This window comes from Sturnus vulgaris, chromosome Z (assembly GCF_052056855.1).
Source record: "Sturnus vulgaris isolate bStuVul1 chromosome Z, bStuVul1.hap1, whole genome shotgun sequence".
NCBI classification, from domain to species: Eukaryota; Metazoa; Chordata; class Aves; order Passeriformes; family Sturnidae; genus Sturnus; species Sturnus vulgaris.
Window position 1 is genome coordinate 3,144,243 of NC_142283.1, and position 20,140 is coordinate 3,164,382.

Sequence of the window (20,140 nt, forward strand, 5' to 3'; positions counted from 1 at the left end):
AATGACTGATGGTTAGTATTTCACTGTGTGTCAGACTGTGGGCTAAGTGTTGGGATTTCATTAGTCCCAACTCAGGTGCCATCTTTATATAATAACAGGCCCTGTAGAAGCATAAGGAAATATATGCATTTATGAAGAGCTCCAACTAAACCAAAATTGGACATCTTGCTGCAGCCAAAATTCAGGAATGCTTCTCTCCCAGCTTTTATTCTGCGCTTGAAATTTTCTATCAGTTAATGTATGATACTTCAGTTACACGTGGAAACATTTTGTTCCAAGAAGTTTTTAAGGAAGTACTTGAATTCTGGAAGGTGCTGAATTCCATAAATGACAAAAGCAAAATATTTCCGTGTTTCTCTATTTCTGTGCTTTTCTGTGTGTGTGTACTTTTCAAAATGTTTTGTGTCCTGAAGTATTAGAAGCATTTTCTTCAATCTTCAGATCAATTAGACAGAACTGCATTTTGTTTCAGAAATATTGTTGTTTATCTGCTACTTTGCCACTTTCCTCCCCATGTGCTTAGATGTGTAAGAACGAATTGCTTTTTAATTAATAAGAGTTTTAAGATCTGCAGTTATTACTACGTTAAGACTTTATCTGCTTAGAACGGTCATAATACCAATTACACAGAAATGTCAGTGTGAACCATGGACTTGTTGCTTTTGGAAAAGAGCTGCTGCTGCTGTTCCAGCCAGAGGAAAATGAGAATATGCTTAGAATGGATGTGACAGAAATACTGATGGAACCTGGAATTTTGCTAAAAGCTACTAAGCCCACACAGATTCCTGCATTGAACCTGTGGCTTTATTTCTTTCATTTACAGCTGCCCTCTACTTCCTTTCCAGCAGTCAAGTGTGTGTTGTTAAGTTACCCCACCACTCACAAGAATTTGTGTGATGGGAAGTTTTGCATCACAGGAGCTGATCAGAAAAGGTCATGTGGGACCACTAGAACAGTGGTAATAATAAAATTTCAACCTGAAAAGGAAAGCTTTCAGCTGCATAAAAATGTCCAGACCTTCATGATGTATTTAACATCAATGTTCCAAACCATTTTCCACTAAGCTGCTCTTCTCTATTACACATGAAAATAAACTTTATAGAAGTCATCACTTCAGGTAATGACTAAAGAACCTGCTGGGGATGTGTCCCAACTTCAAGTTAGCAGCAATTTTAAAGGTTTGAAAGACCTCTGTGATCATTATTTATGTTAATGACAAACGTGATGCTATTAAATATTTAATTAAGGACTTTACACACCAGTTTTTTTAGAAAAAGTCCTTAGGAAAGGAGGCTTTGATTTTACTATTCAGGTTTGTAAGAACTCTTCAGTCTAAATAGCAGTACTACCCACAAATTATTTTTTCCAAGAGAAATTAATAGCATTGCCAACTCCCTTTCATATTCCAAGAGACTCATTGTTCCTTTCCAGCCAGCAGTCTTTTTTACCATAACTTTTTGGATGTCACCTTTAAAAAAAATTCTTTTGATTTATATCAAGTACAATTAGTCTACCTTCTTGTTACCTTTGAAATGTCCCTTATTGTGTATTCTGTGTTGGCAGCTAAGTATTTACTGGCAAAAAGCCCCCCAAATTTCCATGTAAAGTTGATCAAAAGATAGAAGAAAGATAGGTTTTAGATAATATTTAATAAACATATACGCTTTAAAAATTTTTAATAGCTTTTTGCATTACCGTGACTTACGATCTGCAGATGTTGGAGTTGAGTAAGAAAAATAATATTTGCATATGCATATATTTCAGATTTGTGCTCTGAACCCAGGGACAGTTATGAGTGTTGCCAACCCTTTCATACTCACATGAAAAGTTTCTCAAGGGAAGCCCAGATCTCCCTTTCTTTGGAAGGTCTGGGCAATGCTGTCATTTATTCAGAATCAATGGGAGAACTGGGCATGCCTGGCTCTTCCAGTCCTGATGGTCCCATGGTAGGAATCCATGGGATACCATGGAATTTCTCCTTGCAGGAAGGTGGAGCTTGACTACACTTACTTATCAAAACATTGGGATTTCACATTGCAAAGAGGAAAGCTCAGAGACTTCCACTGAAAAATCTCCTCAGTAATCAACAAAGCAGGTTCTGGAGCAAGCAGCCAAAAAGAATTTCAGATGTCTGGAGACTTCTGGGTGTCAGCAGAAAACATGGAGAAATTTACCACCTCTCAGAGTTGTAATAAGAGCAGTTGTTTATCCATCTTGTTTCCTATTAGAGTAACTTTTAGCAAAGTAAATTTAATCTTGGGTCTTTGCCAGTACAGACTTAATGTTTCCTCTCTGGAGGTTCCCTGACAGAGTGCAGTCTCTTGGGATTTCACCTACTGTGCTGATTTTTCTTTTAGAAGAGAGTAAAGTTCCTGGTAATCCTAACAGCATTTACTTCTTTCTAGCATTCAGGTCCCATGCATTAGGTTGTTCCATTTTATAATGCTGCTGTATGAAATGGATTTTTGAGATAATGATAATAATAATAGTAATGTGTTCGCTCTACTTGAGTCTGCAAGTGAGGTGATGGAAGTTGAACTTAATTAAATCTTTTCTCATCTATTCCTTAATATTTCCTAAATCTTTCTTAGGCAAGTGAGGTTCTGTAAAAAGTCCAGTGAAAGGCAAATTTGCTTTGTAAGGGAGTGAAACACATTAATTAAGTATTAGGTCTTGTTCTTTAACTGACAAGGGTGTGAAGGCCTGCCTCAGGCACCCTCCTTTACTCACTCCGGATGTGATTCACACTGATGAACATGCTTACTATTTTCAGTGTTTTATTTTTACTGATAGAAATATCAATCTTCCAAGTAGCTTCTAGTTAAAAATGCTTGTTTCCAGATGCATTGTTTCCTTATTTACTTACGGTTCTGTGGGGATTTTTTTAAATAAAAACAATGGAATGTACTTCACTATTCCTTCCTGCCGAGTTTTCCTAGTGGTCACAAACATGAAATACAGTATTTGTGACAATGTGCTTTTCCCTTCTGCAGGCTAGGTGCAGGAGACTGGCACTGCACCCCTGTTGGATTTCTCACAGGCAACGGTGTTTTGGTATTGGGAGCTTTCATTTAAAATTTCAGTCTGTGCTTTCTCACTAAAAAAACCCTCAAATTTTAATATTCTTACAGATAGCTTGCAATGGACATTCCAACATGTGTAGTTGCCTTTTTACTTTTCTTCATGCCTTACTTTTTCATGTTACCTGGGAAGAAGTGCAATTTTGAAGGGCAGGAGTTGTGGCAAAATTCAGCTTGAAATTGGATCCTTACATGAGTACCAAATATATTTTAATGTTTTGTCCTGAGTGACAGTAGATGGTATTTGGGATGTTACACATTAATGTTTCAGTTTTTTAGCTAGTGGGCCTTACACATAGAGGATATGTGACAGACAGAATATTCCACATCTGTTTACAGCAGGTTTTTTGCACCTTCATCTGAATGATTTGTTTGTCCAGAGGCACAGGAAGAAAACTGAAATAGATGGATACTGAACCAAGACTGAAACTCAGGCTCCTGAGAACTAGACCTTTTTAGTTACAGGTAGAATAAGAATTTTAAAAAAGAATTGATAGAGAAAATCCCAAGAACCATAATAGTTGAATAGTCCCATTTGAGAATACAAAACATACACTTCTATGACAGAATAGAAATGTTGCAGCATAATTAAATATTGAAGTCCATGGTTTGATTTTTTCTTGATGCCAGGAATAAAGTACTCCTCATTAAATTTAATTATATTAAGAATTTGAATTGTTGATAAAGGTTGTCATTCTTCAGGTCACTGTGCATATTGAATATAATTTTCTGAAGTTAGAAAACAAAACTCTGTAACACATGTGCTGAAGATCACTTTCTTTCACCAAAGCAGTTACCCTTTCTAGAGCAAAAAATGATTTATAACTTCTGTTCAACATATGTCCTTTCTGGCAAAATGATTCCATCAGCAGTGCTGCAAAGGAGCAAATGAAGAAACACCTAAGAATAAAACAAGCAAACTAGTATGGAAAAGATGATTGATTTGTAAGTGGGAGTTTTTAAGGTCTGAACAACCATTATAGTAATAGAATGTGTGAAACAAATCCACAGCTTCATTTGAAGCTACAAGGTATCTTCAAAATGGCATCTAATTTTATTGCTTTTTCTTCCCACATGTAAAATTTTCTGTGTGACTGCAGATCTTTGTGTGAACGGCTGAACTTTACCATTAACTAGAACATGCTTGCCTTCACTTTTTATTTTAAAATCTTGTTGTTTTCTTCATAGTATAGAAGAACAGACACTAATCAGTGTCTTTACCTTTGGGCTTCATGTTGGATAAACTGAACAAGTTTATCTGAACAAGATTACTTTAACTGAACAAGATTTTTTAAATGGGTGCACTTTTTATGAATAATATATTAAATTGCAGTAATATTTTAAAATACTAATACTATTATAAAGCATATTTCTGAATAGATACCATGCTGCAGGCTTATGCTGATAAAAGTTGCTTGGTTACAGAATCTGAACATTAGATTAATGCATTTTCTGTTTATTAAGGCATGGGTAGGCTCCTGTGCATAGGTGGTTTCCAGAGCATGTATTTCCATTTAATAGAATATAGTAAGCAACAGATGTCTTGGTATCACTCCTTGTTGTACCTGGCTCATTCATATTCTCTTGGAAAACCTTCTTTGGTGTCTAGTTATATTCTTTGATCTTTCTATTGAACACACCTTCTAAACTGAGCTTTTCATTGCTACTTTTGACAGAGTTTATACACAATAATTTTGTGTTTTATGGGAAGGTAGTGGAACTCAGGTACAATTCACAGCTCTAGTTTGAGTTTCAAGTTTAATTTCCTCTGATGGAATTCCAAACTTTTTGATGTGGAATATCTTTGGCCAGGATATTCCTGTGGGTCACCAGCCATTAAACAGAGAAATATATGGTTTGAATTTCTACTCCTGCTCTGATTCCTTCATGATATCCAAAGATTGGTCCTACAAAAAATTGTATCTCAGAGAATTGCTGCTGTAAAAATACAGTACTGTCCAGCAGAGCTATTTATTTCCTGAATAGGAATTGCTGAGTGAGCTGGGATGTCATGATTGTCAGACCTGCTCAGTGCAAGTTTTGGGAATTTGAAGATGTGTAGTAAGTCATTATTTGATTTCACTGTAGGGGGCATTCACCCTTGGAGAACTGAACTCTTATCTGAGTGTGTGGAGCAAGGACAGCATTTTATTTTTTATAATGTACTTATTTTACAAGAAGTGCCATTTTTATGGCTTGATGGTTACAGGGGAAGCTCAGAGCATAAATTTGAAGATTATTTTGTATTGATAATCAAGAAATACTAAAGTTCACAGGCCTTATTAAGTACTTAATTTTTTTAATCTTCCTTATCATCAGGCGTTTCTGTACTTGTGTACTTGGTTGACTTTATTTAAAGTGAAAAGCCCAGCTGAAATTGACTACCCATGTGTATAAGTAACTGCAAAAGTCTTTCCTAGACTAATACCTAGGTGACCCTTACCAAAGAGAGGGAGCAGAATATTTTTCCTTTTGAGCTTTCATTCTAAGAGCCCAGGAAGCTCAGTATAACATCTCACTAGGAAGACCATTATTTTGCTTTCCAAGTCAAAGCTCTTTTTTTTCAAGGTGAAAGTATCAAGTTATAGAAAGCAAGGGTTGTCCCATTTACATCTTGGTTGTGAGACCAGCTGTACCTTAATGAAAATGTGTGGAAGACAGTGTGTTATCCACATACTGGTGTTGGAGCCTGGTTTTGGTAGGGGAAAAAGAGGAGGATGGAACAGCAGCTGGGGCAGCCATAACCCCACTGTTGTGGCTTCTTTCATATGGCTGAGTCTGGGTAAAAGCTTTGCATTTTCTTCTTTTTTTTCATCCTCACTCTTTTTAAGAGTTTCCATAAGGATGTGCAGTCTGGCTTGGAGCAACAAGCTGTTATTTCTAGAAAATTTCAGTTAATTATTGATCCCAGCTTGTGTTGACTCATAATGTAAATAAACCAATTTATCTTTATACAGGTTGAGTAATAATGAGCTAACTATTCACAGGAATTCTGCCAGAAGTCTATTTTTGTATAGTTTCTGCGCTTTATTTAGTGTACTGCATACAGCTTGGACTGGTTGTATTGTCTCATGGTTTTCTTCTGAAAATATGTGGTGGTGGTTTTGCCAATTAGTCCTCTGTAGGTAGCACTGTTTTGCAACAGGCATTCCAGCAGGAATGATGATTCTGTGGCACTCTCTGGCCTGGATCTTGGTCAATGTGGAGTTAAAAATATCTGGCTGCTGTGGTCTGTAGCTCCCTCCCATAAATCACCATGAAGTAGGTTAGGAGCAAGAAAACCAGTTTCCAGTCCTTGTTTGCTTAATCTGATCTTCTCTTTTGTTTGTTTGCTGGTAAAATTCTTTTGCTTACTGTGGATTTTACTGGACATGTTGTAAATTATCAAGAGCAGTTGTGCCCTGCTGCCTTTCAGTTAGTTGCATCTTTTTAAAAGAAATAAATTGAACGATAAACCTCATGAAAACCATTACCTTCAGTGGAAGGTGTCATGCAACTTCTGCAAGCAATGATACAATTTCCGTGGAATTTTCTTAATGTAGATATCTACTGGATTAAAAAACAATTCCTTCTACAGCTACAGGTACAGTGCCTTGTATAACACGGCGATCTTCCCTTTTTTTCTCCCCCCAGATTACAGGACAGGCCCGTGCTTCACCCAGGTGAACAAGCAGATGTGCCAGGGCCAGCTGACAGGGATTGTGTGCACCAAGTCCCTGTGCTGTGCCACCGTGGGGAGGGCCTGGGGCCACCCCTGTGAGATGTGCCCTGCCCAGCCCCAGCCCTGCCGCCGCGGCTTCATCCCAAATATCCGCACTGGGGCCTGCCAAGGTGAGCTCCGACGGGAATGCTGAACGTGGCAGCTCTTGACGATCGCCCTGAAAAACCTTGCAGTGCCCTCAGAAAGTCGCTCTTTTCCTTGTGTGTGTGGTCTGTGTTTCGTGATGAAATCCGGGTGTGCTTTGCTGCCTCCAGATTTTTGCTGCTGGACCTCGGGGACAAAGCTTAAGTGCCTGGAAAAAAGTGATTATTAATCAATACCAAGGAAAAATATTTGATGTTGTTTTTCCGTATGTGTCAGAGCTAGGCCTCTGCCTGCATGCAGCAGTTTATGTTTTGCCATTCGTTTTGAAGTGATTAATATGTTTTAGGCACTCTTTTCATAACAGTGTCAGGAACAGAAACAGTGCACTACAGAAGGGGTGCATGTTGCAATCTCCAAGTCAAGCTCCATTGTATGACTTGGCCACATACAATGGGTCCTTGAAACTGCTCTGCCAGGCCGACCCTGACATAGCTTCTGGGGCTGCATTTGAATTATGTGAGGGATCAGTGGTGCTCTTTAGCACCCATGCCCACAATAATTGTGTTTTCTTTTTCTGGCAGTATATTCCCTGTGGCAAATAGTTTTTAAGTTACCCGTTTAACCACGTTGCTAAATTCCACTGGGGAGCATAGAAACAATGTAGTAGTCTACTTTGTGTGATGGGTAAACAAAGGAAGTTTGAACAGCCGTAATTTTTGCTACATTTTTGACATATAATTGCTAAATAGGAAGCTTGGATTGTATTTATGTCAGCTGGGTTTAGCATGCAACATTATAAGGTGATGGCAAGGGGAAAATGAAAAATGCATGGCCTTTCTTTGGGGAAAAGGGAGAGACAGAATTTCTTCATTTCACAGAATCTTTGCCTTCCAGCAGTCGAGATATTTCCTTTTAGGCTCTGAGTAGTGGTGACTCCTCCTGGCCTGAGCTCTGTGGTGTGAGCAGGTTGGTAGCACCATGTCTGCTCTGTTGTGAATTACCAGCCCACTTTGATGCAGGAAAGGGCTAGATGTGGCACTTTGTGCCTTTCCAAACTCCACATCACAGTGCAGGGCCTGTTGAAAGAAGATCACAGAGTCTCAGAATGGTTGGGGTTGGAAGGGACCTCTGGACATCATCCAGTCCAGCCCCCTGCCAGGGCAGAGTCACCCAGAGCAGGTGACACAGGAGTGTGTCCAGGTGGGGTTGAAAAGCCTCCAGACCTCTCTGGGCAGCCTGTTCTGGTGCTCTGCCATCCTCAATAGAAAGCTCAGAAGAAACCAAATGTTTTTTCTCTGAGGGTTTTAGAAGCAAACAGAGGGTTCTGTCCTGCTTTTCAGTGCTTTTCTTTCTGTTGAGGACATCAGATTTACAGACACTTTGATATAAGGAGCAAAAAGCCCCTTTGGCATTCAGTAAAATTACATTTGTCATGTGTCATTTAGACCAGGCCCACTCAGTCCATACTTCAGGTGTTTGGCATTTTTGAAGTGAATGCTTATGTCAGTAGATAGACAGGTTTGGGTTTTCACTCAAAATCAGTAGAACTTGAAAGCTTTGCTGTTGGAAAGCAGGTCATAATGTCAGTATGTATTAGATGCCAAATTTGACAAGATACAACTCCTAAGTAGGAAGTTGCTCCTATTCTGCAAAAGGATTTGCATGATTCAATCTTAACTGGGTCTTTAGCACCTTTTGAGAATTAATTATGTTTTTTGGGTAATGTTCTTGTGTAGAACATTGTAGTAGTACTGGTAACGTCATTATTACCATGAACAGATTTAAAAACATATAAGAGAACCAAAACCAATCAAAATTCAAATTATTTGGTTGTGGGTTTTTTTCTTTTTTTTTTTTACCCCAGAAGTTTCTATTCAGTCATGTCTTAAAGAGCAGTTGTGGCTGTTCAGATATCTCTCATTCCAAGAATTCAGGCAGGAGGAACTTCAAGTGTTCTGCTTGAATGAACTTTATTGCCACTGCTACATGGCCTTAGGAGCAGCATAATGGCAGAAATCCTGTGTTGGATGTTCTCTCAGTTCCTCCCTGCATTCCTCAGCAGTCCCATTTCCCACCTACACCCTTTCCCTGCAGACAGTTAATTTTTTGCTCTAAGGAGAGAAGAGTGGTCGTGGCTGAGTAGATTTTGAAAATAGGAAGGTTCTTCCTGCCTCTGTTGCTGACATGGTGATGTGGATATAGCCATGACAGGAGACAAAATCCAAGAAAATCTGTTCTGTAGTAGGAATGCACTGTCGAAATGTTAAAGGCACTGATAACTGGACAAGAGAGAGAAGGCAGATGAAGGTTCAATTTCACAACGAAGAGTGATGATTTCTTTTTGTAATCTAGTGCTTGGTGTTAATGTGTCTGAGTTGCTGAAAATACTGGCAGTGTTGTCTAGGATCACTTATTCCTGTTGTGAAAATAATTATTAAAGCAGGGAAAAAATAGTGGTATTATTTCTGTTGTGTGCAGTATTTCTGCTTTCTAGGGTGCAGAGAAAGAACCAAGAGTTTTCCATTGTATTCATGAACCTTTCATTTCTACATGCCAGATCAGTTACAAAGAAACACCCTATACATATTCCAGGTAGAATTAAAGAGAGAATTTTTAATTTGGATAATTTCTGTCACTCCAAAATTTGTGTCTAACATCTGAGTGGATTTATTTTTCCTGAGATTTTTGGTTTTTCAGAGTTTTTTTTGAGAAACAGCCACAGATCAGAAAGGGAAGGTGCATGTTTAAAGTTAGCTGTGCAAATCCCACAGGCATTTTGCAGAAAAAACTCTGCAAAAGCACAAAATCTTCTTTCCTTTACCAAATATTAGACTATGAACACATGGAAACATTCTACTTAATCTGTACCATATTGAACTTCTGTATATAGAACTCTATCTACAGAGTTATTAATCAAATTTGCTGTTTATGGTAAAAAGTTTCTTGTGCTAATGTGATTGAGGTTTAAAAGTGTAAGTGGATAATTAATAATCCTGAAACTCTTGTGTGATTTAGCCAAACTGTCGAAGATACTAAAAAACAAAAACAAAAGCAAAAAAACCCTTCATTTCAATTTGCTTGTATTTAAAAAAAAAAATCATAAATCCTAAAGCAGCATTTAGGAAGCAATTGATAAAATATGCCCTTTTAGTAAAAAACTTCTTTTCTTCTTGACTTTTCTCTGTCCCAAAACACCAATAATGTATTAAAACAAACTTGAGTTTTCAGCAAAAGGCAATACTGACCAAAAAAAAGCATCAGTCTTCTAGCATGTATATATTTTTAAGCTAGGATTAAAGTTGAATATGCTTCCCTTCTTCACACTTAAATACAATGTGAGTACCTTAAATATGATGCATTTCATCACTGGGACTGGGTCTTCAGCCTTCAGCAAAGCTCAACATCTATTTGCCTTCTTTAAAGAACTGAAAGAAATTAATGGAAACCAGTAGAACTTAAAATTTTGTTCACCTCAGGCTTCCAGTGATTCTTCCTCTGTTTCTGGGAGGGGTTCACTGCCTGCTGCTGCTGCCGTTAATTCACTATTCCTTGACATCTTTGACTTCTAAAACTGTGTCAGACACACTGTGGATTTTTAACAACTGATCTGCTGAGAGAGGAAACTTAATTTAAGTGTTAATAAGGGACAAAAGGCACGGGCACACTGTGTGTGATAAATGCATTTTGAGGCCCCAGGGTCAGAAGAAAAACACCACATGTTTTACTCGGTAGGGAGCCTCTGGGTGGGCTGTGTATCAATAAATGCTGGAACCATCTTCTTTCTAGATGTTGCTAAGTCATGTCAAGGTTCACAGAATCACAGAATAATCAGGGTTGGGAAGAATCTCTGGAGAGTACCCAGTCCAGCCCCCCACTCCTTAAAATACTCCAGACACAAAGTGTTTGATTTCCAAATAAACAAGCAGCAAGCACTGGTTATTTAGGGGAAAAAGTTAAAATGAAAAAAAAATAAAAAGAAGAAAGTCTATGCCTTTGATAACGTCCTTAATTCATTTGCAGTCTAACTGTTGCATTTAGTCAGTATGCTGGCTAAACCAGCATGGATTCAGGAGCTAAAAAACCCCCAAAAAACCTCAAACCTGCAAAAAGTGCTTCCCTTCTTCCTGGACTATGAGAAATTATATGGAAATGCTTACATGGAAAAGCAGGTGACTGGACAAGGCAAATACCATAGTTTTATCTATAGAACGAGCACCAGGAAGAATAAAAACTGAGGAAGCCCTGTAATCCACAAACTCGGGTTCAATTTCAGTGCCTTGTGAGGGCTTTGATCATCCACCTGAAAAAGAGTTCCATATTCTTGCCAGATGTTACCTGGAGGCACCACACAGCTGGAACAAACAGGTCCAGAAGATTGCTGAAACACCTGGATGGTAATTTCATGGTGCAGGTACTAAGGGAGCTGGCCAGGAGAAATTGGAGAGTTTTGTATAAAAATGTACAGGAACACGAGGTAGTTTATGTGTAACCAAATTAGAGCTGGGAAGGAATACCCAAAAACCCAACACAATTTTAAATGGAAGTAGAACTTATGAAAAGCATCAAGAAGTAACTTATGTATCTTGGGTCAGGTAATCAGATCTGGCTTGTTTGATTTGTTTTTTTTGTGTTTGCAGATGTTGATGAGTGCCAGGCTATCCCTGGAGTCTGCCAAGGAGGAAACTGCATTAATTCAGTGGGTTCATACGAGTGCAAGTGTCCTGTGGGCCACAAACAGAATGAGGCAACTCAAAAATGTGATGGTAGGTGATGCTGTGGAACATTCCTAAAAAAGGGGTTTTGCAGAGCATTAGAGCACTTTGGTAATGAACATTATTGAATGGTTGAATACTTGTTATGCTGATCTGGACAGGCAGAACATCACTGGACTGTGCTCTTTGTTTCTACTTTGAGGCATCCCATGTTTCCACTTGGCTGTTCCTATTTGCATTAGATGTTTTTTTCTGTCTGACTCTTGCAGTGTTTATTCTCTTTGAATATTCAGAACTGTTGATGAAAACGCTGTGTGTGAGAAGCATATAACTGCTGCTGAGTTACTAGAATTTTCTTTGTTTTCTAAAATATATATTCTAGTTCAGGTAGATATTTTTGGCCTAGTGACTACAGAGTGAAAGCAAATGTGGCAGTTTTGATGAGTCTGGGTAAGTAAAAAATACCAAGGAAATGCCCTTCTCTTCTAGATGGAAAATGAAGTAGTCCATGTTTAATAAGTGTAGTTTAATAAACATAGACCATAGTTACTCAGTAAATGTGTCAATATAATTAAGAGGAGTTCCTTATAATTTAAAGTAATATGAAAGAAAATTGTTCATATTTTTTTTGTGAGTTTGCTGAGGACTTCACTGATTTTAGTGACTTGTTCATGCCTTTGAAAGAAACCAGAACTTTAGACTTCATCCCCAGCAGTGGGTGCTTTTTCATTTAACTTGTGCTGATAAGAGGAGTTTCTTATTAAAGGCTGTGACTTGTTTGCTGGCAATTTAATTATGGTACCAAATTACATTATGCTCAGTATTCAGTTACAAACAAATACATGGTTTGGAGCCAAACATTCCCTCAGAGTTTTACTGGGATTTGCCTACAACATTCACAGAAATGTAACTAATATAGTCAGTTTAAAAATCATATCTTTTCCGTGAAAATGTTGCTTCTAGTGTCGTTGAAAGTAATATTAAGTAAAAAAAAAATCAAAATTCCAAAGGTATTTTTTCTGGTCCTGCCCCCCACATTCTTCTGTTTTTCTGGGGTTTGGTTTTTTTTGTGTTGAGTAGTTTAAATTTCTACTCAGCAGCTGAAAGGGTAGGGAGCAGGCAGGTATGTAGATGCTCGTGGTTGAAAAGGAACAGTGAAAGTTAGAAGGTCCCTGAAAACTTCAAAAATTGTATTAGGAAATTAAACATTTGACATGGAAATTGGTGTGTTTGTCCCTGACCTCCTGGTATCAGCACATGGGGATTTGAAATACAGGATAGGGTGAAAGAGAAGAGAGACGAAGGGAAAAAGGAAGGGAAAAGAAGAAAGAAAAAGAAGGAAAAAAAGGAAAGAGAGAGGGGAGAGAGAGGGGGAAAAAATGTTCCTTGAGTTGGCTTTCTACATGAATTAGTACAAGAAGTCCTTTATTAGTCTAGTCCTTGATTTTTACCCACAGACTCATAATCTGTTTGTGGCTGTTTCTCAGAGGCAGCTCTTGTCTCTCTATCCATGCCTATAATCCATTCTTTTTTTGTTAGAAGTGCACTTGGTTTTTTTATTCGGTTAACTGTAGTTCTTTTGATGCCAAAATAATGTATTCAGAGACATGTTTCCTTTCTTCTGAAAACAGTACTTAGAGCATTCTTTGCATTTTGTTTTAACTATCTGAAGCTGGAATTGTTGAAAACGTTATTCTGCACTTCTTCATAGTATCCACAGGAAAAGGTGAATGTATTTTTAACATAGATCTTCTTAAAAAGCTGTGGTGCTAGTGGGACAATGCATAATAGAAATGAAACATCCATCTGCAGTCTGATTTTGCTGTTATTTCGTGGTTCACTAATCAACAGGTCTTCATTTCCTGTTGTTGGCAGCCTGCTGCAGAACAGGTCATATGTTCAGGCTTTTTGTCTTTTAAGCCCCTGCCACTTCTGCCCGTGGCAAAAGTTAAACACTAATTAGTCTCTGGTCACTGCTTCCCTAGTCAGATAATTCCCCACAGGGAATTAGGCAAATAACAGCCCTCTCCTTGCAGTTTGTAGCATCTTTTCTGGGGAAGAAAATCATTGTGGAAGTTAACAGCCAAGGTGGTAATGCCAAAATTATACCAGGATAATACCATACTTACATTACTCTAGTGATGGAGCAGGGAAAGAAAGATAAGCCATGATGCTATTCTGGCTTTTTTATATGTAAGCTTAATTAAGTGTTCATAATCGCTCAGGGTTAAATTTATGGGAAAAAACCTATAGTCAGTCTTTGAAACAATTGCACTTCCACTTAATAGGACTGGTAATTTGAATGAAGTTACATGATTTTTTTATATATATATATGTATGTATCTGTCTGTGGATGTGGCTTGGGGCATTGGGAAGAATGTAAGAAACTGGTGTCCCATGAGGTAACAGGACCTGTGTACAGAAAAATAATTTCATAGCAACTGCATTATTATAATGAGGGTTTTTTTGTCACAAACATTGTGTAGAAATTATGTGATATGGAGTATTGTGCTCACTTCTTTACCTCTTTTAGGTCTGGAAAAGCAGATCAAATCATACTTACTGCTACAAAGGACAAAATCCAAGTTGGAGACAGTGATAGTCAAGACTATAGTGTTCACAGGCTGTAATCTTGCCATAATTATTCAGACCTTCTTTACTATAACAGCAGTTCTCCTACTTCAGAAGGAAAGATTTGAGATCCCCTGTATACCCTCTGCCCCTGAGCATCCAGATGTATTTTGTGGGTTGGGGATTTTTTTCTCCTGTTGCCATTCCTGGAAAAAACAGCAGTTGTTGGAATAAGCAGGAATGTCCATGTTGTGCTTTTTGTACTGTCACAGTAGAGATAATTTGGGAAAGGCCATTACAGGGATTTTACCAAATTCCAGATATCCAGTGCATGAGTGTGGTGTCTTAGCTAAACAAAAGAAAACCCCAAGCCCTCCACTTTTTTCTTTTTTTGTTTTTTTTTTTCCCTAAAAGTTTTGGTCTACAATATTCTGAGTTTTCACTGTCTTTTTAGGAATGGAATGCTGTTAATTTTTAGGATGCTATTATCTGCTAGAGTTAATGGAACTTAGATCTTTGGGCTATTCAGAGATGAATTAAATGCAGAGAAACTGAGATGAGAGAGAAACTTTCAGTTATGCTTGCTGCTTTACAAAAGGGGTGGAATATTACTTATTATGTTCCAAGGATCTGATAAATGTTTTACTTCTCAAATAGCAAATATATCATACTCACTAAGTAGACGTAGTTAGTTGTGACACCCTTTACAATTAAAGGTCTTCTAAGAAGTAGGATACCTCTGTTGCTTTTCCAAAAAGATACATTTCTATGTACTGTTGATATCAAAAGGTTAAGACTGTATGAAACAGATTAAGGCCTTTTAAAAAAAGAAAAAAAAGTGGCACCAAGATGGAAAGAATCCCTTAAAAGAAACAGTTCTATCTCAGATTTTCCAGCTTCAATGTATAAAATAATTCGACTGCATGCTATTCAGACTTGGTCCTACCAGGTATTACTACTTTCTAACATTATTTTCAAGACTAAAGCTATTTTCAAGGAACATGTTCCCAGAATTCGGCAGTTGAGAGCCCCATTTCTTGTACTTGTAATTCAGTTATTTATAAAACCCTGCTTCCCCTAGCAGTAAAAGCCATGAATTCTGAACTGTAGGGAGCCAGGCTGGGTCTTTTTGGCAGAAACTCACTAGGTAATAAACCTGCAAAATTTTTGTCACACGTTTAAAAAACTGTTTCTCATGTTGAGACAGTCTGTCCCATCCTGTGTGCAGCAGTGGGACCATTCATTCAACACAGCATCTCCTCTTATTTATCTTTAGAGCATTTTCCCTGAGACCACTAATTTATATATTTTGGAGGGGGGAAGGGAAGAAAATGAGTAACTTTTTCAATCAGTCTCACTAAACATAGGCTTCCTGAGGTGAAGTCTCAGAATTTCCAGTCAGAGGGAATAGCTCTATTTTGAAATAATTGCACATGCAAGAACCAGGGAGGAGGAAGTGGAGACAGAGATTTGGCTCAAAAACCAGTGAAACAAAAAATGCAATTACTTGTTACTGCTCCAGTAAGTTGAATAAATTATTCTTCCACCAGCTTTTCTCCATGTTAATTGGTTTTGCTGTCCACATGCAGAGGACTGTGGAGTCTTCCTTCCACTCCTGATCACTGCCTAGATTTTAGGAAGGTGCTTTTTTACCTTCCCAGCTTCCTGTCGTTCTTGGACAAGAGCCCTAGACAGGCTTAAACTCCCATGCATGTAGCCAGGTAGGAAGGATGGTCTGCACCCTGCAGCTTTGCAGAAGTGGTGAAAAACTTCATCTGTCTTTCACTTGCCAGCTACAAACTCTGCTACTCACTGCTCTGATGGGCTGTGTGCTGTTGGACCACTGGTTTGGAATTTGGCAGCCCCTTGTTACACACAGCAGCTCATTTATCAGCATGGTGACATCTCAATTTTACATATTTACACACAAAATTGCCTCGGTGTTCAGGTGGGACCACTGCTTCCAGACAGCAGAAGTACTTGAACGGGTGTGTTGGTTTGAAAGTAAAACCAGTGCGAGACTCCAAGTCAGTAATACAATTTAATAGGAGAAAAGAGAAAAAAGAAAAAAAAAATAAAATACATGCAATAATATAAAAGAAACAACCACCAACACAGTCAGAAATACAACCTGACACCCTGTCAGTCAGGGTGTTGGTAGTAGTCTGTATAAATGGTGGCTGCAGTCCTCCTGGATGACAGATGTGGTTTTGTTGAAGTAGTGTTCCTGTAGAAGGTGTAGTTTTCCTCCGAAGATCCAGCAATGATGTGGAAAAAGGTCCGACTTTCCTCTGGGATCCAGTAGAAAGGTCTGCCCTCGGGTCCCAAACCTCAGTTTTTTATCTAGGTAGGAAAGGCTTGGCTCCTGCCCCTGGTTGGGGCATCTCCCAATGGGGTGATGTAATTTTATCAGTCACACAATAGGACTTAATGGCCCATTAACAGAATATATCTTCTGGAGGAAGGATGGGTTGTGAGTAGATAACGATGATTATCCCCCCATCTTATCAGATGGCACATCAGCAGAGGATATCTCCCACAGAGATAAGGATCACCACCCCTCCCACATTTTAATAGATGGTGATAGAATACACATTTTTGCATTGTACCCCAGGACATAATCCACCCCTTATTCTATTACCATCTACATCACACCCAAACCAATACCCTCTTACAGATATATAATACAAAATGAAACCTTACATACAGTTCTCACTAAAAATTAGGTTTCTTTGTGGTACACAACGGGTTTCCCCATCTTTCTGCATTACCCACCAGGTGCAACCAGGTCCTTGAGCAAAAACAATCCCACGGATTGGTTTGCCTTTGCCTGTGGTGGGATTAATTTAAACAGTCTTTCCTAAAATACCTTTCATGTGTACCACTGGGACCTTGTCTCCATCTACTGTGTGTAGGGGTTCAGAGTGGGCAGGACCGGCTCGATTGATGGACTTTCGGGTGTTAACCATCCAGGTGGCTTTGGCCAAGTTCATTTCTCAATTTCTGAAGGTTCCACCACCAAGTGTTTTCAAAGTAGTCTTAAGGAGTCTATTACACCGTTCAACTTTCCCGGCAGCTGGCGCATGGTAAGGAATATGATATATCCATTTAATGCTATGTTTTTTGGCCCACGTGTTGATAAGGCCGTTTTTGAAATGGGTTCCGTTGTTTGATTCAATTCTCTCAGGGGTACCATGCCTCTAAAGGACTTGTTTTTCTAGGCCCAAGATGGTGTTCCGGGCAGTGGCATGAGGCACAGGGTAGGTCTCTAACCATCCTGTGGTTGCTTCCACCATGGTCAGTACGTAGCGTTTGCCCTGGCGGGTTTGGGGAAGGGTGATGTAGTCAATTTGCCAGGCTTCTCCATACCTGTACTTTGACCATCGCCCACCATACCACAGAGGCTTTACCCGCTTGGCCTGTTTGATTGCGGTACAGGTCTCGCAGTCGTGGATGACCTGTGAGATACTGTCCATGGTAAGGTCCACCCCTCGGTCACGGGCTCATCGGTACGTCGCATCTCTCCCCTGATGACTAGAGGCATCATGGGCCCAACGAGCTAGGAATGATTCTCCCTTGTGCTGCCAGTCTAGATCTACCTGTGATACTTTCACTTTGGTAGCTCGGTCTACTTGTTCGTTGTTGTGATGTTCTTCATTAGCCTGGCTTTTGGCTACATGTGCATCCACGTGTTGAACCTTTATGGTCAGTTTCTCTATTCGGGCAGCAATGTCTTGCCAAATCTCAGCTGCCCAGATGGGTTTCCCTCTGCGTTGCCAGTTGGCTTTTTTCCAGCGATCCAGCCAACCCCACAGAGCATTAGCTACCATCCATGAGTCAGTGTAGAGATAGAGCCTTGGCCACTTCTCTCGTTCAGCAATATCCAAAGCCAACTGGACGGCTTTTAGCTCTGCGACCTGACTCAATCCACCTTGTCTCTTGGTAGCTTGTGCAACTTGTCGTGTGGGGCTCTATACTGCAGCTTTCCATTTCCAGTTAGTGCCTACAATTCGGCAGGAACCATCAGTGAAGAGGGCATATCGTCTTTCAGTTTCTGGTAGCTCATTATATGGTGGGGCTTCCTCAGCACGTGCCACTTGCTCCTCTTTTTTTTTAGAAGACAATCCAAAAGTCTCACTTTCAGGCCAGTTTGTAATTATTTCCAGAATCCCAGGGCGATTTGGATTCCCAATACGGGCGCGCTGAGTGATGAGGGCAATCCACTTGCTCCATGTGGTGTCAGTGGCGTGATGTGTGGAAGGCACCTTTCCCTTGAACATCCAGCCCAGCACTGGTAGTCGGGGTGCCAGGAGGAGTTGTGTTTCTGTGCCAATCACCTCTGAGGTAGCTTGAACTCCTTCATAGGCGGCCAAGATCTCCTTCTCTGTGGGAGTGTAGTTGGCTTCAGATCTTTTGTAGTTTTTGCTCCAGAATCCCAGTGGTCGACCCCGAGTCTCACCAGGCACCTTCTGCCACAGGTTCCAAGACAAACCATGGTTCCCGGCTGCAGAGTAGATCACGTTCTTCACATTTGGTCTCGTTTTGACTGGGCCAAGGGTTACTGCATGAGCAATCTCTTGCTTGATCTGGGCGAAGGCTTGCTGCTGCTTAGGGCCTCAGTGGAAATCGTTTTTTCTTGCGGGTAACCAGGTAGAGAGGGCTTACAATCTGACTGTACTCAGGAATGTGCATTCTTCAAAAGCCTATGGCACCTAGGAAGGCTTGTGTTTCCTTCTTGTTGGTAGGTGGAGACATAGCAGTGATCTTATTAATTACCTCTGTTGGGATTTGACGACGTCTATCTTGCTACTTGACTCCTAGAAACTGAATTTCCTGAGCTGGTCTCTTAACTTCACTTCGCTTAATGGCAAAACCAGCTTTCAGCAGAATCTGGATAATCTTCTCTCCTTTCTCGAAGACTTCCCCTGCTGTGCTGCCCCATACAATGATGTCATTGATATACTGTAGATGTTCGGGGGCCTCACCCTTCTCTAGTGCAGCCTGGATCAGCCCATGACAGATGGTGGGACTGTGCTTCCACCCCTGGGGCAGACGATTTCAGGTATACTGCACGCCCCTCCAGGTGAAAGCAAACTGAGGTCTGCATTCTGCTGCCAGAGGAATGGAGAAAAATGTATTGGCGATATCGATAGTGGCGTACTACTTTGCTGCCTTGGACTCCAGCTCGTACTGCAGTTTTAGCATGTCTGGCACAGCAGTGCTCAGCGGTGGAGTCACCTCATTCAATGCACGATAGTCTACGGTCAATCTCCATTCTCCTTCAGATTTACGCACAGGCCAGATGGGGCTGTTGAAGGGTGAGTGGGTTTTGCTGACCACCCCTTGACTCTCCAGTTTACGGATCATTTCATGGATGGGAATCACTGAGTCTCTGTCAGTACGGTATTGCCGGCGGTGTACTGTTGTTCTGGCGATTGGTACCCGTTGCCCTTCAACTCTCAGTAGTCTCACAGCAGAGGGGTCATCTGCAAGACCAGGCAAGGTGCTCAGTTTTTTAATGCCGTCTGTCTCTACAGCAGCTATCCCGAAAGCCTAGCGATATCCTTTTGGGTCTTTGAAGTATCTATTTCTAAGATAGTCTATGCCAAGGATGCATGGGGCCTCTGGGCCAGTCACGATGGGGTGTTTCTGCCACCTGTTCCCAGTTAAACTTACTTCGGCTTCCACTACAGTCAGCTGCTGGGATCCTCCTGTTACCCCAGAAATAGAGATGGATTCTTCTCCTACATACTTTGATGGCATCAGAGTACACTGGACACTGGTGTTAACCAAAGCCTTATGTTTTTGTGGGTCGGATGTGCCAGGCCATCGGATCCACACAGTCCAATAGATCCGATTATCCCTCTCCTCTACCTGGCTAGAGGCAGGGCTCCTCTATTCCTGATCTTGGTACACGTTGTTCTCTCCCTGTAAATAGGTTCTTGAGGTTCCTTCAAGAGGATCAGTCATAT

The 20,140-nt window shown here is 40.1% G+C and overlaps 1 protein-coding gene across 2 annotated transcripts in view; it reads left to right on the forward strand.

Annotated features, from left to right (window-relative positions):
- Window positions 1–20,140, forward strand: part of FBN2 (fibrillin 2) — a 150,946-nt gene that overhangs the window by 42,650 nt on the left and 88,156 nt on the right. For both annotated transcript variants that reach the window (XM_088156922.1, XM_088156923.1), the window contains 2 exons: window positions 6,714–6,911; window positions 11,523–11,648. In XM_088156922.1, coding sequence (XP_088013048.1) covers window positions 6,714–6,911; window positions 11,523–11,648 — 324 coding nt within the window. The remainder of the gene's footprint in view (window positions 1–6,713; window positions 6,912–11,522; window positions 11,649–20,140) is intronic.